Raw genomic sequence first — 26,095 nt, 5'->3', positions numbered from 1 at the left:
GGACCCATCTTTGGACTGGGCACAGGAATTGGGTGACGCAAGTGGACTGGACACTCCTCAAGACGCTGGCATGCTGTCTCCTCCAACTGTGGCTACGGCGGAGGGAATGACTTATGGTATGGGGGTCAGTAGGGCGGCCGAGGTTCTTGGCCCTGAGCTTCCTACTGTAGAGGTCTGGTCCAATCTCCCGACAGAGGTGCTTCAGCCAGAGGCTTCCACATCTGAGACCCTTTTACTGTTCAATGAAGCCCTCACCGATGTCCTTTTGTATAATTGGTCCAAACCCAACACAGGGGCTCCTGTGAATAGGACTAACGTACGCCACCATAGGTCTGCTCCGAACAACTCTAAATTCCTGTCCCAACACCCCACACCTGAAAGTCTTTGTCATCCAGGCTTCCTCTTCTTCAGGCGCATTCCCTCCCGCACCCCCGGATACGTGCGATATCTTCCTCCAGTCTCACACTGCGGTCTGTGAACACTGCATGACTTTTGGGCCGCTGTACCCACTCTCTGTGGGATACGGTTGCGCAAGTCCTGCCGCAGATACTGGAGGAGGCCTATGCTATCGTCGCCCATGCTGTCAATGGTGGGAGAAATGTGGCGAAGTTCACAATCCGATGTGAGCTGGACACGACCGACTTTCTGGGCAGATCAGTTGCTACGACGGAGGCCTTGCGACACCACGCTTGGTTGCGTACTTCTGATTTTTCTGGGAATGTCTAACAGTCCCTCATGGACATGCCCTTTGATGGCTCTTGTCCCCTTGGAAGCAAAGTGGACTCGGCCTTGGAGAGATTCAAAGATTCCCGGATCACGGCTCAGTCCCTTGGTCTTTCCTCTGCCCCTCCCCACCTGCAGTCTGCTTTTCGCCCCTTTTGTGGCCACAGAAGGGGCTCCTTGTTGCGTTCCCCTCCCAGCCACCGTGCCACCCATGCTGTTCAGCTGCTGCGTGGCCAGGGATGCAGAATCCCACATGGGCGTCGGACAGGGAACCAGAGGTCTGCCCAGTCTACCTCTGCCCCCGCTGCAGCCTCCAAACCTTCCTAGTCCGTCCCCTCTCTCCCTTCCAGTTGGCAGCAGGATTCACCATCCCCTTTCCCACTGGGAATCCATCACTACCTACAGGTGGGTTTTGCAGATCGTTCGAGAGGGCTACTCCCTCCCTTTCGAATCTGCTCCACCAGCCATGCCTCCATAACTCAGCCAACTCCCGGAGGATTATTTGACACATCTCCGCCAGGAAGTCGCAGTTCTCTTGGCCAGGGAACTATAGAGAAGGTCCCTGTGCCCGAAGTAGGTTGTGTTTGTTATTCCTGCTACTTTGTGGTGCCGAAAAAGGACAAGGGCTTACGTCCTATCCTAGACCTTTGGGACCTAAACTACTTCCTCAAGAAGGAGAAATTCAGAATGCTCACCCTAGCTTATTTCACATCCCCATCCTGCCTGCCCACAAGCATTACCTACGATTTGTGGTAGGTCATGAGCACTATCAATTTACTGCCCTGCCCTTCCACCTTACCAGCGCCCCTCGAGTGTTCAGGAAAGTGATGGCAGTGGTTACAGTTCATCTGCGCAAATTAGGGGTATCAATCTTCACCTACCTCGACGACTGGCTGTGGAAGGCGGACTCACCCCAGAAAGTCGTCTCCCACCTTCAGACTACGGCGAACCTCCTGCACACCTGTTGTTCCCTATAAATGTGCCGAAGTCACACCTGACTCCCTCTCAGATGCTTCCTTTCATCTGAGCTGTTGTTGACACAGTGCAGTTTTGGGCTTATCCTCCTGAAAAGCGAGTCCAAGATATTCAGGCTATGATTCCGATCTTTCAGCCTCTATATTGGGTTTCAGTGAGACCGACTCTGATGCTGCATCCTGCTAGTGACACAGGCCAGTTGGCATATGCGGGCTCTGCAGTGGGACTTGAAGTTCCAGTGGGCGCAGCATCAGGGAAATCTCTCCTACATGGTCCAGACCTCGGAGGGGACTGCAAAAGATCTGCAGTGGTGGCTATCGAATCCACATTGGGTCCATGGCAGATCGCCCTTCCCTTCTCCAACCGGATCTATCCATAGTGACAGATGGGTCACTTCTGGGTTGGGGCAGCCACATGGGAGAGGCGGAGATCAGAGGCCTCTGGTCTCCGGTGGAGTCTAGGCTCCATATTAATCTTCTGGAGCTCCGGGCAGTCAGGCTTGCATTGAAAGCATTTTTTCCCTCTCTCAAAGGGAAAGTAGTGCAAGTGTTCATGGACAACACTACCGCCATGTTGTACCTCAACAAACAAGGCGGAGTAGGGTCCTGGACCCTTTGTGAAGAGGTCCTATGTCTCTGGAAATGGCTGGAACATCAAGGGCATTACCCTGGTGGTTCAACATCTGGCGGGTTCTCTCAATGCCAGAGCAGACTAACTCAGCCATCGATGCACAGCCGATCACGAATGGCGTCTACATCTGAAGGTAGCGCAAGGTCTCTTTCAGCAGTGGGGCGAGCCTTGGTTAGATCTGTTCGCCTCCACAGAGAACGTGCAATGTCAGCTGTTTTGCGCTTTGGAGATTCCAAGGCGGCACTCGCTCGGAGGCGCTTTTCGTTTCGAGTGGAACTCCGGCCTCCTTTACGCCTATACCACTTCTGCCCAGAGTTCTCAAGAAGATCAGGAACGACCTGGCCCAAATCATCTTGGTGGCTCCCGACTGGGCCCGGGGAGTCTGGTATCCAGAGCTATTGAGAATGGCCATCAATCCTCCACTCAGACTGCCTCTTCGGGCGGATCTTCTGTCGCAGCACCAGGGGACAGTTCTCCACCCAAACCTGCCCAATTTTTACCTTCATGCGTGGAGATTGAGCGGCGACAGTTGACGGCTTTGATCTTCCACCCGAAGTCTGTGTTGTCATCTTGGCAGCCAGGCGTCCCTCCACCAAAACTGTATACGCCTGTCATTGGCATAAATTTGTGGCATGCTGCACCAACAAATCTGTTGATCCCCTCTCTGCCCCTCTTTCCGAGGTTCTTTTGTTCATTCTCTCCTTAGCCCAGCAGGGCTCTGCTTTGGGCACCCTTATAGGGTATTTATCTGCCATTTTGGCCTTTCTTAGGTTACCTGATCAGCCCTCACTCTTTAAATCTCCTATTGTGAGTAGATTCCTAAAAGGTCTCACCCATTTATTTCCTCCCACTCCATTTATCATGCCTCAGTTGGGCCTCAACCTTGTCCTTACTTATTTAATGTGTACTCCCTTTGACGCCGATGCACAATTGTCCCTTACGGCTCCTCGCCTTCAAAACTGTCTTTCTTGTTGCCATCACCTCTGCTCTCATGGTGAGTAAGCTTCAGGCCCTTTCTTCCAAGCCTCCCTACTTGTCTGTGCACTTTTACAAACTGGTGTTGCGCACTAAGGCTTCCTTCCTTCCAAAGGTGGTTATGCCTTTTCATGTAGGCCAGTCTGTCACCCTGCCTGCTTTCAACGCACCCCCACACCCTTTCCATGAGGAGGAGAGACTCCACTGTCTGAACCCAAAAAGAGGGTTGCCATTCTATCTTAATTATACTAAAGATTTCCGGGTGAATGATCAACTCTTTGTCGGGCAAGTAGGTGCGAAAAAAGGGAAGGCAGTGCAAAAACTTACCATCTCTTGATGGGTATTTCTTTGCATCAAGATGTGTAACGCTTTGGTCAAGAAGCAACCCCATGAGGGCCTGCATGCTCATTCCACCACAGCAACGCTGCTTCCCTGCGTTTGCACGCGGAGTTCCTGTCCTGGATATCTGTCAGACAGCTAAGTAGGCGTCCCTGCACACGTTTGCTAAACACTACTGCCTGGAGAGTCAGGTCCGTTGGGGCAGCTACTTTGGTTGTTCGGTCCTGCAGGACTTCCTAGTATGATCTTGGTTCGCAGCCCACCACAGAGGATGGCATTGCTTCGGTATCTTTTCTAAGGTAAGGAATCTGCAACTAGAAGTCTCTATTAGATGTACGAGTTACTTACCTTTGGTAACGAAATATCTGGTAGAGACATATTCTAGTTGCAGATTCTTTACCGACCCACCCATCCTCCCCACTTGAAAACGGATTTCTAGGGACAGGGTTTCACCTTCAGGTCCTTAGCACAGGCGCACCAGTTTCAGTGTTGTTAGCGGCTCTGCGCTTTGACGTGGAAAGTCGACAAAATAATCTGATGTCACTACACTGAGCCGGTGTCTGTGTTCTACTCCCAACGTCATCACGGCGACTACGACGCCAGCGACGCCCGAAGAGCCGATCAGCGCCACCTACCGATGCACAAGGGTATTGATCGAAGAAAAATCTCTGGATCCAGTCTGACACCTGAGTGAAATTCTAAGATAAAGAATCTGCAACTAGAATATGTCTCTACCACATATTTCAGTAACGGAGGTAAGTAACTTGTACATTAAGTACTGTGCAGATCTAATCTCTAGCATAAGGAAAAATAAGCAACTGTTCATTGCATTTGCCTCACCACATCTTAAGATTTCTGTTCACAGGTGAGCCTGCCATGTGCATTTAGCAATGTTATGCTGAAGCCAAGCGCACAAACCGTGTTACCCTTAGAGATAGTCAGCATTACTCCTTCTCTTTTCTTGGGAGGGTGGAGGAGCAATGAATAAGTTGAATATTTAAGCAAGCAAGAAAACAGATTTTCAGATATTAACCTCCCTTAATTGTATTTATTTGTTCGATGGCATGTGTAGCTGCAGATACACATGCTATGCACAGGTCCTGCCATCTTGTGTTGGGCTCGGAGTGTTACAAGTTGTTTTTCTTCGAAGAAGTCTTTTCGACTCACGGGACCGAGTAACTCTTCCTTTTCGACTCCATTGCGCATGGGCATCGACTCCATCTTAGATTGTTTTCTTTCCGCCATCGGGTTCAGACGTGTTCCTCTTCACTCTGGTTGTTCGAGTCGGAAAAACGTATAATCCATCAAAAATCGTCGGTATTGTTTTCGTTCGCGTTCCATCCAGCATCGACACCTCGGTACCGGTGGATACACATCTTCGGTTGCCGTTCGGGGCACCCGCGCCCAACTTGGGCCTGGTCAGCCCGACCACAAGTATCGTCGAAGCCTCATGGACCGGACCCCGTTTAGATTGTGCCCTCGGTGCCACTTCAAGTATCCCTACACAAATCAACACCTGGTTTGTAATCTGTGTTTATCCCCAGATCATCGAAAGGATACTTGTGAAGCCTGTAAATCCTTCAGTTCGAAAAAGACTTTGAGACCGAAGAGCGAGAAGGTTACAGATGGCGTCCAAAAGCACCGAACGCCTCGACGAAGAGGAGGAGGAGATGATTCACACCGCCATCTCCGTTCAGGGATCCGATTCCGAACAGGAGTCCGACGTCGACCGACCACTAACAGCGGGCCAGCATGTGAGTACGCTTGCCCTGACCCAGACCAAGCCCAAACATAAGGCCTCGGGGACACCCCTGCCGGAAGGCCATGGCTCCACCCGTAATAAATGAACCGGTGACCAAGTAACATCTTCAGCACCGAAAAAGGCCATGCCCATTACGAAGCCTTCGGACTCGAGCCGAGGCACAGGCTCCGAAAGCATACGACACCGACCCATCGAGTCGAGACCCCGGAAGTCACTTTCGGAACCGAGGCCAACAATAACTCTAGGCCCTTCGGTGCCAAAGAAAACGGCTTCGGAGCCGAAAAAACATTCCTATACAGAGGAGCATGGACTTTCGAAACAGTTAAAAGAAAGCCATAGATTTGAGGAAGAACTACAACAAATTGAGGTTTTTGATGACAAACAAGCCAGGATACAGATCCACAAGGACACTGGCAAGATCCTTACAGCACTTCCTCTCAAAATAAAAAGAAAACTGGCCTTCCATGGACGTTTGGACACTGATCAGCCAATGGCTAAAGTGCCAAGAGAGAAATCTCCACCTCCCCAGTTTTCTCCTCACCAATCTCCTCCTCGCTCTCCTCAACAGACTGTCTCCCCACCTGCTACACCCTCTGCACAGTCTCCAACACACACTATGCAGCCACATCAGGACACAGATCCATGGGATCTCTATGACAACCCAGTCTCAGACAATAGCCCAGAGTGCTACCCATCTAAGCCATCCCCACTTGAGGATAGCACCTCGTATACACAGGGTCTAGCGAGGGCAGCAGCTTTCCACAACGTGAGCATACACACAGAACCTCTAGAGAACCACTTCTTGTTCAATACACTGTCCTCAACTCATGCCACATACCAAAGCCAACCCATGCTCCCCAGTATGCTCAAACATGCCTAGCAGATATGCCAAGAACCGGTTAAAGGAAGGGCTATAACCCCAAGGGTAGAGAAAAAATACAAACCACCACCCTCAGACCCAGTTTATATCACACAACAGCTGCCCCCCGATTCAGTAGTGGTTAGCGCAGCGAGGAAAAGAACTAACTCACAGTCCTCTGAAGATGCACCCCCTCCAGATAAGGAAAGAAAAAAAATGTATGCTGCAGAGAAGAGGGTGGCGTCACAAGCAGCCAATCGGTGGCGCATAGCTAATTCGCAGGCCCTTCTAGCTAGATACAATAGGGCTCATTGGGATGAGATGAAGGACATTATTCAGCATCTCCCCAAGGAACAACAAAAGAGAGCCCAGCAGGTAGTAGAGGAGGGACAGGCAATTACGAATAATCAAATAAGATTGACGCTAGGCTCAGCTGATACAGCCGCAAGGACTATAAATATGGCTTTCACCATTAGGCAGCATGCATGGCTCAGGTCATCAGGTTTTAAACCTGAAATCCAACAGGCCGTCCTCAACATGCCTTTTAATCAGCAGCAATTATTCGGCACACAGGTGGACACAGCCATAGATAAGATGAAAAAAGACGCCGACACTGCCAAGGCGATGGGAGCGCTTTACTCATCCCAAGACAGAGGCTCATTTCCGAAGCCTCAATATAGGAGAGGCTTCAGCCCACAGCCCTCCAAGCCATCCACCTCACAATCCAAGCCCTCGTACCAGACACAATACCACAGAGGGGGATTTCGGGGATCCTACAGAGGACAATTCCCCAAATCTAGAGGAAAATTCCAATCCTCAAAACAAGCCACTAATAACAAACAGTGACTTTATCATCACCTTCCCTCAACACACTTCCCCTGTGGGAGGAAGACGGAAAATGTTCCACGGCCAATGGTTAGACATCACAACAGACACATGGGTACTATCCATTATCCAACATGGTTACTGCATAGAGTTCACACAATTTCCTCCAGACATTCCCCCAAAAGCGCACAAACTTTCATCGCAACATCTTGCAATGCTACAAACAGAAATACAGGCACTATTACTCAAACAAGCCATAGAACTAGTGCTGCATCATCAAAAAGGACAGGGGTTTACTCCCTGTACTTCCTTATTCCCAAGAAAGACAAAACATTAAGGCCAATTTTGGATCTCAGGACTCTCAACCTCTACATCCGATCAGAATACTTTCACATGGTAACACTACAAGATGTAGTCCCACTGCTACAACAGGGAGAATTTATGACAACACTGGATCTCAAAGATATGTATTTTCACATACCCATCCATCCAGCTCACAGAAAAAACCTTAGGTTTGTTATACAAGGAAAACATTACCAATTCAAGGTATTACCCTTCGGGATAACAACAGCCCCCAGAGTCTTTACAAAATGCCTTGCCGTAGTCGCAGCATACATAAGGAGACAACATATGCATGTATTCCCATGTCTCGACGATTGGCTAATAAAAGCCAACACTCAAAAACAGTGTCAACATCACACACGTTATGTAATAGATACCCTACACACACTAGGGTTCTCAATAAATTACCAAAAATCACACCTGCAACCATCGCAAATTCAGCAGTACTTAGGGGCTACACTAAACACTCAAAAAGCGCTTGCAAGTCCAAGCCCACAAAGAGTGCAATCGTTCCACACCATATTCCCAAAAATTCAGCCAAACCAGCACTACACTGTCCGTTTTGTCATGAAACTGCTAGGTATGATGGCATCATGCATCGGCATTGTCCCAAACGCAAGGTTACATATGTGGCCCTTACAACAGTGCCTCGCAAAACAATGGTCGCAGGCACATGGTCATCTCCAAGATCTAGTGTTGATAGACCGCCAAACACACATTTCACTTCAATGGTGGAATCCCACAAATTTAAACAAAGGGCGGCCATTTCAAGACCCTGTGCCTCACACCATTCTCACAACAGATGCATCAATGATTGGATAGGGAGCACACCTCAACAATCCCAATATTCAGGGACAATGGGACAACAAACAGAAGAACTGCTAGCAGTCTCCCTAGCACTAAGAGCCTTTCAACCTTTTCTTGCTCACAAACACATTCTTGTCAGAACAGACAATATGACAACAGTGTACTACTTAAACAAACAAGGAGGAACCCACTCATCACAACTTTGCCTTCTAGCACAAAAAAATTGGCATTGAGCAATTCACAACAACATTCACCTGGTAGCTCAATACATTCCAGGGATTTACAATCAGTTAGCAGACAACCTCAGTCGAGATCACCAACAAACTCACAAGTGGGAAATTCACCCCCAGGTACTTCACAAATACTTTCGTCAGTGGGAGACACCAAACAGATCTGTTCGCCACCAACCACAACGCAAAAAGCCAAAACTTCGCGTTGAGGTACCCGCACCCTTAGTCCAAGGGCAATGCTCTATGGATCAACTGGTCAGGGATATTTTCTTACGTTTTTCCCCCTCTCCTGCTCATTCCGTTTTTGGTCAACAAACTGCATCAACTCATACTTATAGCACCAACGTGGGCATGCCAGCCATGGTACACCACACAGCTAGACCTGTCAATAGTACCACACATCAAACTCCCAAGCAGGCCAGACCTGCTGACACAGAACAAACAGCAGATCAGGCACCCCAATCCAGCGATGCTCAATCTGGCAATCTGGCTCCTGAAATCTTAGAGTTTGGGTATCTAAATCTTCCACCAGAGTGTATGGAAGTCATTAAACAGGCAAGAAAACCTACTACCAGGCAGTGTTATGCTAACAAATGGAAAAGATTTGTTTTCTACTATCAAGCAAACCACATAACACCTTTAGATGCGTCCATACAAGACATCGTAAGTTATTTACTCCACCTTAAAAAAAGCAAATCTAGCTTTTTCATCCATCAAAATACATCTCACAGCAATTTCTGCTTATTTGCAAAATAAACAGACCAAATCCCTATTTAGGGTACCAGTCATTAAAGCTTTCATGGAGGGCCTAAAACGAATCATACCTCCAAGAACGCCACCAGTACCCTCATGGAATCTTAATATTGTACTTACACGACTCATGGGTCCACCATTTGAACCCATGCACTCTTGTCAAATTCAATTCCTAACTTGGAAAGTAGCATTTCTAGTGGCAATCACTTCATTGCGAAGAGTTAGTGAGATACAACCTTCACTATTGAACAACCCTTTATACAAGTACATAAACATAAGGTTGTACTCTGCACAAACCCTAAATTTCTACCTTAAGTCATCTCACCGTTTCATTTAAACCAAACAGTGGAACTCCCAGTCTTCTTCCTACGGCCAGACTCAGTGGCAGAAAGACCACTACATACATTGGATATTAAAAGAGACAGAAGAAAATAATTTCGTAAAACTAAACAGTTGTTATTTGCATTCCAAAAACCCTATACTGGTAATCCTATATCAAAACAAGGCATAGCCAGGTGGATAGTGAAATGTATACAAACTTGTTACCTAAAGGCTAAAAGACAACTTATAATTACGCCAAAGGCGCACTCCAGTAGCAAAAAAGGAGCAACAATGGCATTTCTAGGAAACATACCAATGACAGAAATTTGGAAGGCAGCCACTTGGTCGACACCTCATACATTTACCAAGCATTACTGTGTAGATATGTTAGCAACACAAGCCACAGTAGGACAGGCTGTACTAAGAACATTATTTCAGACAACTTCAACTCCTACAGGCCAACTACCGCTTAGGGGAGGATTACTGCTTTGTAGTCTATGCATAGCATGTGTATCTGCAGCTACACATGTCATTGAACGGAAAATGTCACTTACCCAGTGTACATCTGTTCGTGGCATGTTCCACTGCAGATTCACATGCACCCTCCCTCCCCGGGAGCCTGTAGCTGTTTAAGTTACATTTAAAATTTGTACATATGTATATACATCTCTATTCCATTGCGTGGACATCTCTTTCTTTACACTCTATCACTCCTACCTTACCCTCTGCGGGAAAACAATCTAAGATGGAGTCAATGCCCATGCGCAATGGAGCCGAAAAGGAGGAGTCACTCGGTCCCGTGACTCGAAAAGACTTCTTCGAAGAAAAACAACTTGCAACACTCCGAGCCCAACACAAGATGGCAGGTCCTGTGCATAGCATGTGAATCTGCAGCGGAACATGCCACGAATAGATGTACACTTGGTAAGTGACATTTTCCATTTTATGTTAGCCATCTTATACCGCACACTTAAACACATGAGGGGCCATTTTGAGTTTGGTGGACCAAAAAGGCCATCCACCAAACTCCCTGCGGTCAGGTTGCCCCCAGTGTGGCCGCCTTCCCACGGGCCTCATTAGGAGTTTGCTGGATCAGCGGGTGGAAACGGTGTTTCCGCCCACTGGCCCAGAGAAAACAGCCTACAACATTGACACCGGCTCATAAATGAGCCAGCAGCAATGCTGCAGTGCATAGGGTGCACCAGCACCTATCGCGCTGTTCACTGTCTGCAACAGTGAACAGCGCTGTGAGGCTGGCCATGGAAGGCCCTGCACTGCCTGCTGCCTAGTGCGTGGGCAGTGCACGGGCCACCTGCACCCTGTCTCTGCAGCCTTTACATGCTGGTGCTACTGCCATGTAAAAGCTGGATGAGAGGGGGGTTGTAATCTCCAGGGTGGCACTGCCTGCAGCACTGCCGTAGTGGATTAGGACCACCAGCACCGCCAGTCCCTCCTGTGGTGGAAAAGTGGCAGTCCTGGTGGTCCGACCCTGGTGCAACAGCCACAGTCATAAGTCAGACTGCCACCAAAGTGGTCGGACAACCACCTTGGCAGTGATCAGACCGCCACTGCGAACCTGGCGGGCTTCGTAATGACCCCCATGGTGTTAGCACGCATTTCAGTTAAACAACCTAATGCATTGCATGTTTCAGTAAAAAAGTACGAGATTATCAAAATAAATACGCATTAGCTGTGCACATTTTTTAATTGACTCTTTCTTTGTAGGATGGAAGTAAGCGGGGTTCAGGAAGTGAAAGAAACTCCTAGGATTGATCGAAGAAAAAAGCTAAATGTGCAAGACATGCCTTCTGTTAAGGAGTCTCCCAGTGCTGCAGGTCTCGATAAAACAACAGCAACTTCTTTGAATAAAGAGAGCAGGACTGTAGCTGAACAGAAAAGTCAACATCTGTTACCGTCCAGTGCACCCAAACTTGGTAAAAACAAAGGCAAAGCATCCCAGCAGCAGTCAGATTTAATGAAAAACTACTTCAAAGTGGCAGCAAAGAAAAGGTTTGTCAATTTGCACTTTCTTCTTTCTTTGTTTTGTGAGGGACACAGTTGTCAGCTAGGCCATTAGCCAATAAAAGTATAAATTCTGATATGCCTTTGTACTTACTGTTGTAGTTATACTTACATAGCATGGCTTCACTGTTCATTTTCAGAAGTGGTCTGGCGCATATGTGAACATCTCTTCCATAAGCCCCTGACACTACAGCATGTCGTTATTGCCCACTATTCATTGACCCTCCCTTCTTTGTAGCTGAGTGAAAGGGTATCTTTTTGCACCCACTTCATAACATCCACTTTGTTTCCGCACGTTGGATGAATAAAAAACACGTTTTTCTATTTAAACCTTGTTTCATGGTTTACAAAGAACAGAAGTGAATAGGACATACATGGCAAGTGGGTGTAGGATTTTAATAACACCACACTTTTAAAAACAGCACTGTCCATCCCGCTGTAAATATCCCTCTATAACAAACTCTTAGGTTGGCAGTTTGTGCTCAAACACAAGCACATGAGGGGGGCAAGACATACAAATAAAAGTAAATTACTCAGCCTTGGTACCTTTCGTACTGTCAGCCCAATAAGACCCATTTCTGCTGCTGACCTCCTCTCTTGTGTCCTGGCTCAGCTACAGAGTGATAATTACACTGTTATCCCAGGCAAACAAATTAATTAAGAAGTGGCGAATGAGATGCTGAGGAAAGTAATTGGGTCATGCTCATTATCAGTTTTGTGAGAAGAGTCACGTGCCCTTTGGCAATGTCAAATTTCTACTGCAAAGTTTCCTGAGCTCTGCTGACTGACATCATCTTTCTGTGCATATCGTACACAAAACTGCTTGATTGAAAGGCAAGGCTTCGCATCCTTCTGGCTCAGTCCCCTCAGCCAGATCTAAACACATGACAAATCAAAAGGGGGAAAGATACTTGTCAGTACTCTAATTACTGCTCTGGTCCCTCCCTCTGTCCAGGAACCCTGAAGCCCATTTGGCTAATGAGAGTGAAATTCTGAGGGGCCCTCTCCGCGGGAAATAAAATGGAGGGTATGTTACTTTGCATATCAAAATGTGCTACCACTTTTGACTTGCTTAGTGGTGCAACTGATCTACCTGTCAAGAACTGCCACAGCTGGGCAGACTCTCACCCCTGGGCTTGGTGGTAGCAGCTCAAGTGAAGGTGGGGATCCCTTTTGGTGGTTTAGTAGCTATAGACAGGGGACTGGCGCAACCATACACCAGGTTCCCTAAATTAGCTTGTACATATTGGAGACCTCTCATGGTTGAGTCAGACAAAGCCCTACAGTACTAAGGATACGTTTTTGTAAGTGTACTATGTTTTTGCTATTCACAAACTATGAGTCAATAGTAAGTTTACGACTGTGGAGACACCATAGTTGAGGTGGAGAAGTCCGTACATAAAAAGGTAGGCCTCTCCTTTCTTTTTTGATGTGTAGAGTTCTCCTCTTAGACTGGCCTGACCATAATGTGCCTGTCGTGCTGAGTTGTCCACCTGACTGTGGAGTCTCCACGGTCATAAACTCATTATTAATTTGTAGTTTGGGAATAGCAAAATATAGTAAACTTTTTATGTAAAGTTTGCCTTTGTGAATCAGGCCAGCCCCAGAGTGTAATTGCTGTTGTACTTGAGTATCATAGCCTGTAAAGGTAAAAATCAGTTTTCTTGGCGAAATTACTGCTTAGTCGGAAATGTGTGAATAGTTTAATATAGAGTTAAAAAATATATAATCAAGTAAAAAAAGAAATACATGATATACCGCTTTACACGCCAGAGAGTAAAATCATTTTTCATTGAGAAAACAAATGTTATTTACCAGATCTGTGATGAGATAAAATGGACATCGCAGCACTTCTGCAAATCACTTGAGTTGAAAATTAAATTAATTAAAATGTTATATTGTCCTAATCTGTTTTATTTAAAGAGTTGAGATTGCTTGATATAATTAACTGCACAGGACTGACACTTGAATTGCTGTTGTTTTCTATCTTTTGCCTATAACAATAGAGAGCGAGCTGATGATGTTGAGCAAGAAATGTCTGCTACTAAAGCAGCAAAGACTGCTGAAAAGTCTTGGAATTTTTCAGAAGATGATTTGCTTATCACAACACCATTAATGAGTAAAAATGTACCTGAACAAAGTCAGAACAAAGGTTTTGCCACAAACGGTAAATCAAGTTCTCAGCCTGCAGAGATGAGTGAAAGGGCTGGACACAGAATTGGCCAACAGCGCGAAGATGAGCCTTCTGCCTTAGAAAGGACAAGTAAAATTGCACCACAAAAGAAGAGGAAAGAACCCGAGGACTTAGCTAAAGATTCTGAAGAATTTGGAAAGTGCTTAACACCAGAGTATAGCACTGAAATGGGAGATCAAATTCAAAACAGTGGCATGGATAGCCGAAAGAAAAGAAGGTTGGATTCAGTGGATACTAGAATAAAGGAAGAAGACATAACCATATTAGCAGTAAGTAGTGTGCTTGTTTTTATATTTTTGTGAATTGTCTGCTCCATATAGGCGGTTCTGTCACATCTGATCAACTGAGATTTGTAGAGCTAGCATCTTTACATTCCACTGCCCATGTACCAAAGCTGCTTAAAACCATTCACTTCTCAGGCATTCACCCAGTGACAACAGTTTTAAAGGTCTTTAATTTGTATTTAAGGTACCTTTTCTCAGGACTTAGCTACAAACCTTGCTGTTTTAAAAAGATGATTCCTTAGTAATAGCAGTGGTTGTTCAGTCGTTTTATATTGTTGGCTTTTGTCAGAATAGATTGCAGCTGAGTCAGATGAACCTTTTAGCATTGGACTCATATGATCCGGCTATTTAGGTTCATGGTCATCTGTGGAAGCCCATGGATGCAGACCATAGACAATGCCTCCGTTACAGTGAACCACCTTGCGTGAGCAGAATTTCCTCTAAAAACATATTTAAACAAAACAAATGCCTATAGACTGAAGTCTGAGGACGTGTGTTTATTTCTCCTCTCCCACTTGACTAGATTTCCTGCCTTCTCTTACTTTTTACTGGAACAAAATGGCCATCATTTGTCATAATGTGGTGATTTGGACCTGAGTGATAATAATGCTCTGTTCTTAATGAACATATGGGCCAGTGTATACTTTTGATGCTCTTATTTCCTGTCCATGGGCTGCTTTCTAGGACCAGGTTTTGTGAAGCTGCACTGTAAATCAGAAGCATTTGTCTGGTGACTTTTTGTCTTAAGATTGGGTATTTTTAGGTCGAGTGTTAGCGTTCGACGTGTAGTATACTTAAGTATACTTATACTGTGAAGAAAAGCTATTTGATTTGTTAGTTGCAGTGTCCTCCAAAAATCCTTGCTTGCTAGTGGTCAGTTCTGCCTCTTTGTCCTGCCTTTTTTCACTTTGGGACCAGCACAAAGTACTGTGTAATTACGCTATGTCCTGCTTATCTCTTCTGTAGGGGACTTTTTTTTGGCATTTGCCTGTTTCACCTCAACAGTGTGTGTGCTTGTTCAGTCCCTCCTCCCCACCAGCTCCCTCTGCAAACATAATAAAAACAGAGGGGGGCTTTTCCAGAGCCAGCTCACTCTCGCTCTCTTCCTCTTGTTATTTTCAGTCTGTCTGCAATAAAAGTCCAGTCAGTAATTTACAGCGCTAAGAGCTCTAAGAGCAAACACGACACCATTGCATTCCAAATGCTTGTTATTTTGTGCTGTCACAGCCGAACAGTATTTCCTACAGGAACTGTAAACACTGCTCCTCCTTCCCACCCCACACACCACGTTCCCACTTCCACCCGTGCTTTATTCAACATTTGAGCCGATCGATCTTCCGAAGACCTTGTTTTTGCTGCTAGTAGCTCATCTGAAGTCTGCTGCCCTTAGAGAAGCACTGCCTCGCTGGTGTCATGGGCCTGGGCCTGGCATGGGGAGCTGCAGGAGCGTTGAAAACAGCTTGTGAGAACCTCCCCGCCGCCCGCGCAGGCTACCAACGTGTGCTGTTCTGTCCACAGGATTCACGCTGTGTAGGCAACATTCTGCACAGCTTTAACATCCCCATGCAGCTGCACATGTGCGAGATCAAGGACCAGAAACAGGGAGTCTCTGGTCTGTGGGCTTTTCATTTTTTTACTGCATGTCACATCTGTTATTTGCTAACAAGCTGCTCCGTCGAAAGCCCATTCGAAAGAACATTGTACTGACATGCTGTAAAGATTGAAAGCTAAAGTACATTGTTGATCCTTCTTTTGCTGCCTAGAGCTCAGTATTTGAAGCTCCTCCTACCCTCTCCCTCCTCCTCCTTAACTTGGATATGGCTGGTCTGTGGCTCCCACTGTTCGCAGGAACATCACACCCTTCTCCCTATTCAGGAGTCTTGATTTTTGTGCACATACTTTCTGACAGTTTGTTTTCTTGTGTAGCCTGTAGAAACACTTTTATTTGTAAGCACTGAATGACCCCCTTTAAAGAGGAGCGCTCACTAGCACAGTCAATTTTACACTGCTTTTGCTGCCGTGCATCCCTTGTCACATGTGAGTTAAGGCAGACGGAGATTGTGTTTGGCCTCTTTAAATAGTTGTAGTGCTGGTGATGTGACTCTACTAGCTTACAATAGCCACCCGGTGTATACTTTAATCACAAACATGTTAGTTCTTGCGGCCCACCCACAGCTGTCCTCCGCACACATGTCTCATGAGCATCACGGTTACTACACTAATAGCTGTGTCTCGGTTAGACCACCTGGCCGCAACACATACCATGTCATGTGTAGGGCTCCTGTTGACCTCTGTCGTGCCTTCACAATTGCGTGTCTCTTATCAGCACATTGCTCATCAAGGACTGAAGCTGCTATGGGGGAAGAACAGTGCACACCTGACAATTTTTTTTAAAAAGAGGATACTTTAGCAGCTGCAACTTTGGTGGCCAGTGAGGTATGGGGTGGCCTTTAGGACTCACTGTGAAAATGTCCCAACTGAGGCACATGAGCTAGTGATTTGTGTTTCACTGGGTTATGTCTTATTTGAGAGGGTTTATTTTTTTATTATACTGTTGGCCGTTGGCTTGGGGGACTTCAACTCAGGTACTGTCTGTCCTGATTTCCGTGCGTTATATTATGTAGTCTAGCAATGCCCGTTTAAATACCTAAAAGCCAGTGCTTCCAACTGGGGAGATATTGTTATGGGGGAGTTAGAGTATCAGGAATGTTGTGGCAAATGGTACTTATTGAAGCACAGTGGACTGCTAACTTTAGGTAGCTCTTAGTATAGCTTAAAATGCATATTAGTGGAGTGCGTAGGTAGTTCAATATATGTGACCCCCCTTACTTACGAAAGTGTCCTGCTGATGTTTGGTGGCACCATTCTTCGTGCCAGGCCTCCTGATGTCATGGGGTAACATTTTGAGAGGCATCTAAGATGGATTGCCAACCGAGGTCCAAGCTAGTGACAGTTGGCTTAAGCTAAAAAGATGTTATATTTTCTGCAGGTAATCAGCACCTTGAAAATATATTGTTACCTTTTGATCAAGCTCATTGGGCCCTTTTCATGGACAAAGCAAATGCAGGATGCTTGTTTCGAACTCCAGCAGGCAGCTTTAGTAGTTTTGCGATTCAGGTGGTGATCTGGTGGTGAGAGTGGCTGCTCTCTCCTTTCAAGCAGTTCGTATAAGTACCACAGAATCGGCCATTAAAACAGAAATTCACATTGTATTTACCGAAGATCATTTGGGTGTGAAACAACTTTAGTTACACTGAATGACCCACTTTAAAGAGGAGCGCTCACTAGCACAGTTTTACACAGCTTTTGCTGCCAGCCCGTCCCTTGTCCCATGTGACTTTGTACAGCCAGGCCATGCTTGTTTTTTTAAGTCGAGGAGATGATGCATTCTGGGACTAGTATTTTTGCTCTCAATATTGTATTCATTTGTAAAAAAATAATAATAATAATCCCGGCATGCAAAGCGCTGTTGACTAAAAGCCATTACCACGGTAAGGTGTCACATTTGCCCTGTTGCCCACAGTCATGTGTGTAAAAGGCTTCTGTAATTTACCATCCCACATGATTCCACTACACAAATATTCTCCACACCACACATTCCTACAATTAACAATTACAATACACCCCACATAATTCCACTCCACACCACATACATCCACTACACTCTAAACCAAAACACATAGGTAAAAGACATTGTCATTTACAACGCCAATACCTCTAACTCTCGCACATGCGAGACCTATTGCATTGCAAGTGCTTGTTTATGTACGGAACATCGCCCATCTTCCATGAATTTATCAGCTTCTCTGGTGAATTCATCACATAGTTGCCTCATCTTTAATCCAGCATGCTTTTCAGTCTGTTGACCGTTGGCCTTTATGTTGCTGTCACACTGTACCAGCACCATATATTTGCACACACATAATATACCTACAGTTACTAATGAAGCATCCATCTGCAAACATATGTGGAAAAGCTGTGAAAGCATCCAATGCCATAAGGCTGCCAATGTTGTAAATGCCACATCAGCTTGTAAGTTTTATGTTTATCCAATTAGGTGTACAGCAGTAAGAACTGTAATGTTTTTTTTTAATTTATATTAATGGATGTTTATGCATTTGTTCTTATTGAACACTTTACAAACTGCCAGAATCAAAGAGCCATCTAACAAAACAGGTTTTAGCCAAAATCTTTTTGATAATTTGTTTGTTGTCCCTCTTTGCGTAAGGCACTTCCTTTATTCTGGACTTTAACTGCATAGTGTATTTTAGGGCATATCAGGTGCATGTTGGCTGTCAATTATGCAAGTTTTAGAATGTTGTTTTGATGACACTCGGAAGATAAAGTTTGGTCTGTTACTATAGTATTGTTAATAGTCCAGATGATAAAGGTTTTTTACGCACTGAATACATTTTTCAGACCTGTATATAATTACCATCTTTGAGTTCTGCACCCCATGTTTGTCGCTTATACCTAAGTGCTGAAAGAACCACATCTGTAGATCTACCACCTTTCAACATAATTTATTTTCCTTTGAGAAATAAAATTATGAAAATGTAAGATTTTAATTTGAGCCACTGATTTCTCAAGCACCAGGAATAGCAAAGTAACTATTTGACACCTAGGTATAAACAGGTATTTCTTTGATGATTTAAAGATTTTTCTAATAAAGTTGTTTCATTTCGCTCTTGGCCTAGAAAGAAGACGGTAGTGTAGGTTTTAATACTTTTCATTGAACACCCCTCATTTGTTTCTTTAGTTATCGCATTTAAAAATTCACACAGGCAGTGAACTATGAAGTTGTAAGTAAAAATTTCTTATGGGGAATAATGCCTTCTCAGATTCATGCTCTGCAAATGATCCCTAACTACCCTGACGGCACCTTGCCTTGTTGCTCTTACGGCAACTAGCACAACAACCCTGCACCGTCTTTGTTACAGTAAATGTTGGGATTGGACAATTAATGATCCTTAATACTGGAGGTAAAAACTTTGTTTTTCTTATTTCTGCACCCTCCGCAGCAGAGAGTGAATGTGGCTGACGCCTCTGGTCCACCCAGTGCGACCCCTTCCTCATTGGCAGGGCTCCCTCTGGGTGCTAGTCAGCCTAGACAAGGTTGACGCATGTGACTGGCACCACAAGGCTGTAGGTGCTGCCTTCGCCCCTGTTGTAGAGAGTAGGGTCGTTACAGAGGTCATCAGCTTCTACCACTGAGATTTGCACCAGTGCATGATCGGTATGGCCTTTGAGTGATCATCCAGTCCTTAATCTCTTGTGGAGCTCGGTTGGTGCTGAGGTGCTTCAGACTGCAGGACCATCCCTCTTTGATGAGACTTCCTCCCAAGAAGCACTCAGTCGGAACTTACAGTGAGCTCTTTTCTATTACTAATTGTAATACTCACAGGACTAGATAAAATATAGCACAGCTGTCAGCTGCCAGGACACCTACAATATAGGTGTCCTGGCTGTTTAAAAAAAAACAAAAGCACTGTCTCTTTTACCAAAATACTATTTGCTACTCAGAAAAAAGTTTGTTGAATTTAGATTAATTGTGCAGGTACAGAGTTGTTTGTTGTGTGTAATAGGGGAGGTCTGCTTTGGTAGGCTAGCACAATATGAAGGTGGAAAGAATGTCGTGTGCAGTGAGCAGTTTAAATATTCAGATGCTGCTGGAGCCAGAAATGTTCGCCTTTTTTTGCAATTACTATAACTTGTAATCTGAAGATACAGAGTAATCACTGCAGCAGAACAGTAACCCACTATGCTTTCTACATAAAATACAGATCTCTGACCTACATTTTGTTGTGCTGTGCAGCAGACACTGTAAATATCAATGCTATTTAATGAGTCACACCTGTGACTAGACTGCACAGAGCTTTCTCCACAAAGTGCCCTGACCATCAAGTAGGCCAGTTACCTTTCGTTTAGGTATTTTGTAGCAGTTTCAAGAAACTTTTAGAGCTTTTCATTGCTCATAAATGGTCATTCCAGATAATTGTCTCTTTACATGGGCTTCATTGCTTGATTTTACTTCCAAGAAAATGTCACTTGAAGTGTCACGCATTTGGGAGTAGAGTATCAGTCCTACTTATGCTATGAGCATGGTAATGAGCATCCAAGCCTCCTGAGCCTCGTGTGTCAGTTCTTGCCGAAGCAGAGTCTGTGTATGAGTGAGTCCCTTAGTTGGGCCTCCTGACCTAAATCAGCAAATCGGTCCTCCGGATCTAAAATTTGCATCGCCAGATCTTTGACCTGCTGTCTAGCCTTCTCCTTGTGACCTTTGGCATAACTGAAAATATGTCCCCTCAATGTGACTCTCATAGTACTCTCGGAGAGAGCACCGATTCCCGATTACCAGCAAGAAACTTCTGCCTTTGGTGTTGATACATGTCCCTGAAGTCATCCTGTTGAAGATACAATCTTTGTAATTTCCATCTCGCCCTCCCTCCCCTCGTGCCTCAAGCCAAAACCATCTCCATCGGGGAGTGGTCAGACAAACCACGTGCAAGATGTCTATCCTCCAGCACCCTGTGACACTCCCGGTCAGATGTGAAAAAATTATTCTGCTTGAGAGGGACTGATGAGCCACAGAATAAAAGGTGTAGTCTTGCTCTGCCGGGTGGTGCACCACCCCCAAGTCAACCAGGTTTAAATTATATGCAAAAGTCTCAATACCCGTGAGTCCTCCCCCACCCCCACTGTGGTCATAGAGCGATCTAGAATATCGTCACTCACCCCATTAATATCTCCACCCAAGATCCACAGGGCCTCCGGCAAGTCTCTCACCAAGTCTCCCAATATAGACAGAGAGCCCACCACGTGCAGAGGCGGAACATTGATGTACATCATGGACAGGGGGTGACCTTGTAGAGCTCCTGTAATCGCCGCATAACAGCCCAAGACTTCCTGCCATACCTTGGAAACCACTTCCTAATCAAAATGGCCGTACCCATGGAGCCCCTGTGGAAGCCCACATGGTATACCTGAGAATACCCCTTCCAAGCCAGAAAAGGGCATCTGTTGCCCAGGAGATGGGTTTCCTGGAGCAGTACTAAAGCTGTCTCCGTCATCCAAGCTGCCCTAAGGACAGCCCCTCTCTTAATCTCATCCATTATTCCATTCACGTTCCATGACACTACTTTTACAGTCACCGGGCCTGTGGAGACAGAGCCATCAGCTCCTAAGGAGGTAGGGGCTGCCATAGATAAGTTGTGTCAGAATGATGCATCCACCACTCATGTGTACATGCAGTATGTCTACACAGGCATCCCAATTAAAGACATCAAACGACTCCAACGCATCCAGAACGCATCCGCCCGCCTGATCCTCGACATACCCCGCCGATGTCACATCTCCCACCACCTGAAGGAAAAAAGGTGACATGGCAACCAGTCTTATTTGGCTGTGGACCCCCTCTCCTCCCCCTCCCTTTGCAGGTAAAAATTGAAGAAGACACATGTTACTCAGTCTACTGGTTGGGCAATGAGCAGCGACTCCTGCTCCTGGTCCACGACTTCTTGGGATGCGGGACCAGCGGGCGAGGTGGCCATGTCTTTCTTCACATCATTGGAAACTCCACTTCTGATTGTGTTTTCCCATACTGGTAAGTGAATGTGCAGAGAAGCAAAGTATTAAGAAGTCAGTGTGTTGATACAAATATATATACATATATAAAAGAAAGTGGAAAACCCTTTTCAAGAACAACAGGTGACTTTCTTCTTGTTCATATTTGGGGAGGCATGTGTGCTTTATGAGAAACTACAGTACTTCAGGTTGCAAACTGATTATTACAGTAAGTAACATTTTCAGGTTGCACATGTATTCTTACAGATTTTATATTTTGCATAGACTGAAAAGCAAATGTTAGACCTGGCATCATTGGTGTGGTCTGCCCTGTGTTTTTGCCTCTGCATCCTGTATTTTTTATAGTGTGCTGGATTTCGTTTTTGCTGGTTTTAGTACTCTGAGCACTTTACCATTGCTGATCAGTGCTATAGTGTAAGTGCTCCCTGTGTAAATTGTGATTATGATTGGTTATCCATGATTGAAATTTTTTATTTACTAGTAAGTCCCTAGTGTAGTGCACCATGTGTGCCCAGGTCTGTACATCAAATGCTACTAGGGAGCCTGCAGCACTGATTGTGCCACCCACATTAGTAGCCCTGTAAACATGTCTATGAGTGCAGTTTTAAACTGCTATGTAGACCTGGCAAGTGCACCCACTTGCCAATGCCCAAATCTTCCCTTTTAGTACATGTAAGACACCCCTAAGGTAGGCCCCAGGTAGCCCCATGTGCAGGGGGGAGTGTTTTTAAAAGGTAGTGCATGTCCTGCTAGTGAAATTCTGCCGAATTAGGTTTTTACTATGGCAAAGCCTATTTCTCCAGTAGGTTAACATGGGAATTGCCTTGAAATATCTCTTAAGCGTAATTTCCCATAGGGAGCAGATAGAGATATGAAGTTTGGGGTCTCAGAACTCACAATTTAAAAAAAACATCTTTTAGTGAAGGTGGTTTTTACCTTGTGTGTTTGAAAATAAATGCCACCTTTAGAAAGTGGGCATTTTCATGCTTAACCATTCTGTGCCTCTGCCTGGCTATGGAATGCCTGTCTAGGTCAAGATGACAGTAGGGCTGGTTTTGAATTCACTCTTGACAGCCACACAAAGAGTGATGAGGTGTGGCTTGCATATCCTGATGGGTCGCCCTGGGCTAGAGTGGTGGGAGTTGCTGACACTTGCACCTGAATAGGGCTGTGCCTGTCCTTACACAATGCAGTCTCAAACCCTTTAGAGTGTGTCTGGGATCAGGGAAGGAAATGCAGTGTCATGTGCTGTACATAGACTTTACTTTGAAGTTTGCCTACTTCAAAGGCAGAAATTAGTATAACTATTGGACCCAAAACCCCAGACTTTTAGAACACTTCTGGATCAAGAGGAGACTCTGCCAAGGAAAAGAGCTGCGAGGGGGAGTACTGCCTTTGTGCTGTGTGTGATTTACTGGATTGGCCCGTAGTTGCTGCTTCTGCTTTGGAGGGGACAAAGACTGGACTTTGCTGTGTTTCCTGCTTGTGAAGTTTCACCAAGGAGTTGGACTGAGCTTGCCTCCTGTTAAGAAGTCTTGGGGACATCAAAAATCTCACCTGCCAGCCTCTGTGTTCTCTTGCTGAGGACCCTGGCTTTCCTAGAGGTGCCCACTCCCGTTTCTGGGCCCTTGGGAGAGAAATCTGGCATAAAACAAGAAGAGACAGGCATATCAACTCCACACTGCTCTGGAACCGGCACCACTGCCGACTCCGAGCTGCTGCCTGCACCCAAAGCTGTGGTCCCTGCTGAAGTGTGACGACCGACACCTCAGGGTCGATTCAGCCGCAGCACCTCTGATGTCCTGCAACAGCGTGAGTCCTGAGTGCTGTGCCACAGACATCTGTGCCACCCGACTTCGCTGCGGCACCTGTGGCCCCATGGTGTGACTGTGACCCTGAGGGATCGCCCCATCGCATCTTGACCTGCTAGACTCATCAACTCTACTGCCTCCGTAAGGAACCGATACCTCACCGCCCCTGCGGAGCAGTACAGAACCTACTCCTCACCAGCTACAGCGACGTCTCACCTCCCAAACTCCATGTCATGACTTCGACCTTGGCTCGTTTCTAACGTACCTGGGGTCCGTGCAGCTCCGTGACCGGCGTCGCACTCCCTCGCGAGTGGCTTCAGACTGTTGGGAACGACTCTGTCACAACGCCGTGACAGCACCAGTTGGAACGAGTGTGTTTCTATGCTCTTTAGTGGGCTTTCATCTTTTAAAAGTCATATCTTTGCTTGTATATGTTGGATTTTTGTTGTTTTGGTCCTGTTTTACTTAGAAAAATATTAGCTTCTTTTCTATTAGTGTTTTCACTGTGTTACTGTGTGTAGGTACAAATACTTAACATATTGCCTCTGAGATAAGCCTAACTGCTCGTGCTAAGCTACCATGGGGGTGAGCAGGGTTTATCTTAGGAGTGACTCCCTTTCCGTGACCAAAGTGAGGGTCCCCACTTGGACAGGGTGTAAACTGGCTGCCAACTAGAGACCCCATTTCTAACAGCAATGCACAGACCTATAAGTAGTGGGCTGTGAGCAGAGATGGAAGAAGCTAGAAACAAAGTTTTTAGTATACTTTGAGTATCCACACAATAATGTTTGGTGGATATATGAATTAAAGACCAAGTAGCAGCTTTACGTATGTATGGTAATGGTGCGCTACCAATGAAAGCCCTTGTGGCTCCCTTCTTACAAGTGGGAAGTACTCTATGGGTAACATGCTGTGCACATGTGCCTTGAGCATAACCTGGTTAAAAGGATTGATGTTTCTGTAGTACAAGAAGTGGCAAAACAATTTAATTTAGCTTCATAATATAGTGGTTTAGTAGACCTCCTATCTTCCTTTAAAATCTGAACACATAATAGAATGACCTCCTTTAGCATGGGCATTTCGAAGTGATTGGATGCAAGTGTACTGACTGAGCAGCTCTAGAATGGGGTGCAGATCCTTGCCCCTCTTTTGTATGAGCATTTTCAGAGAGTACATATCCCTGTCCTTGCTGATGTACAATGCTGTCTCTGTTTGCACCTTTTGAGACTAAACTAGTCACCTCTTCCAACAAGTGCAAGAAATGTAACTTGTTGAATCTGCAGTGACATGTTGTTGAATGAAAGGGATTATATGAAATTACAAGGAATATTCATGGCCGGTGGCGGAGAGGTCCCACTGACCGAAATGTATGCTCTCTATTTGTAAAAGCCATGGGTTGCCCCAGCAGATGTTGTAGGGTCAGGTGGATGTTTATGGAATGTCTGTGTGTGGTAGCAGAAGTACCCCTTCCTTGACCACCTCTGGACCTAGAGCAGCAATTACTGTGAAATGTTTATCTGCAGTAATGACTTTTCTTGTCAGTCAGTTTGAAAGCACTGCTGTAGTGGGCTTCCTTTTGCTTTTTGGATTGTTAGTGGCCTTCAAAAGTAGGCCTTTGTTGCTGCTGTTGGAGGTCGATGTACTTGATTTTCACAAGCATCTCATCTACTTGTGGATTGTACAAGTATTCTGTTTGTAAGGAAACAATGTTGAGAGGTGGCTGAGCATCAGGCTAGGATCTACACAGCCATGAAAGATAGCAGAGAAGGATACTTGTGTTGTCCTGTATGAAGGCTCTAGCTGACCTTTCCAGTGCACACCTAATACTGGCATTGGAAATTAACTTCCCTTCTCCCATGATGTCCTGTCCCCTGTTCTGGTGAGTATCAGGCAGATTTTGCAGCCGTTTTCTGGCTGGTGCATATTGTATTGTGGTAAGAAAGCAAGTGAGTTAGCAGTATGCCACTGCAATGCTGCCCTGAGTGCCACTTGCACGAGTAGTCAGTCTTTTTGTTTTCCATATCCGGGGTGGGCATCACCCATTAACTGCCTCAAATCGATCTTTCTGACCCTAGATACTACCAGAGAATCTGATGGGACATTCCTGAATGAAGCGAGGTGCTTGTGGCCCAGGCCTGAAATTTCATTCTACTTTTGGTGTAACTATTATTCCTCTCACTGGATCTTTGACATTCTTAGCAGAATTCCTGACCATGGTATTCAGCATAGATAAGCATTGATCGGTTTTTCACTTTTACAGACTGTTTTGATGCCAACATTATCCTTCTCATCTTCTACCTGTAACAGGACATTGTGTTGCTGTGCATCTTTTACTATGTCTCTGTGGTTCACTGAAGTGTTCTTGGGTGAAGAAGACTTTATAGGGTATGACTCTAGTAGTTCTTTCTATTGGTCCTGTTAGAGTGGCAGTATATCAGAAGACATATTTGCCTTGAATCGGTATGAATGTGCAAGAGTGGGATTACTCTGGGGTAGCTGGTGTTGTACAGTTGGCAGTTTTCTTTTTCTTGGGAATAGGTTAGGCACTGAGTACCGTAGAAATTGCCTCTTTAAAGGTAAGTCGCCATTTCTCTTGAAGTGAGTGGTAGGTGTGAGGAGGTTATGCAACAAAATGCCGTGCATTGTGCACTGTGCAGTA

The 26,095-nt window shown here is 45.6% G+C and overlaps 1 protein-coding gene across 1 annotated transcript in view; it reads left to right on the top strand.

The window, feature by feature from the left end:
• NBN (nibrin) overlaps positions 1-26,095 on the top strand; it is a 198,703-nt gene that overhangs the window by 103,292 nt on the left and 69,316 nt on the right. The window contains exons 10-11 of the mRNA XM_069220448.1: positions 11,267-11,551; positions 13,570-14,026. Of these exons, the coding sequence (XP_069076549.1) occupies positions 11,267-11,551; positions 13,570-14,026 (742 nt within the window). The remainder of the gene's footprint in view (positions 1-11,266; positions 11,552-13,569; positions 14,027-26,095) is intronic.

This window comes from Pleurodeles waltl, chromosome 2_2 (assembly GCF_031143425.1).
Source record: "Pleurodeles waltl isolate 20211129_DDA chromosome 2_2, aPleWal1.hap1.20221129, whole genome shotgun sequence".
Classification (NCBI taxonomy): domain Eukaryota; kingdom Metazoa; phylum Chordata; class Amphibia; order Caudata; family Salamandridae; genus Pleurodeles; species Pleurodeles waltl.
This window is presented reverse-complemented; position numbering and strand designations above follow the sequence as displayed.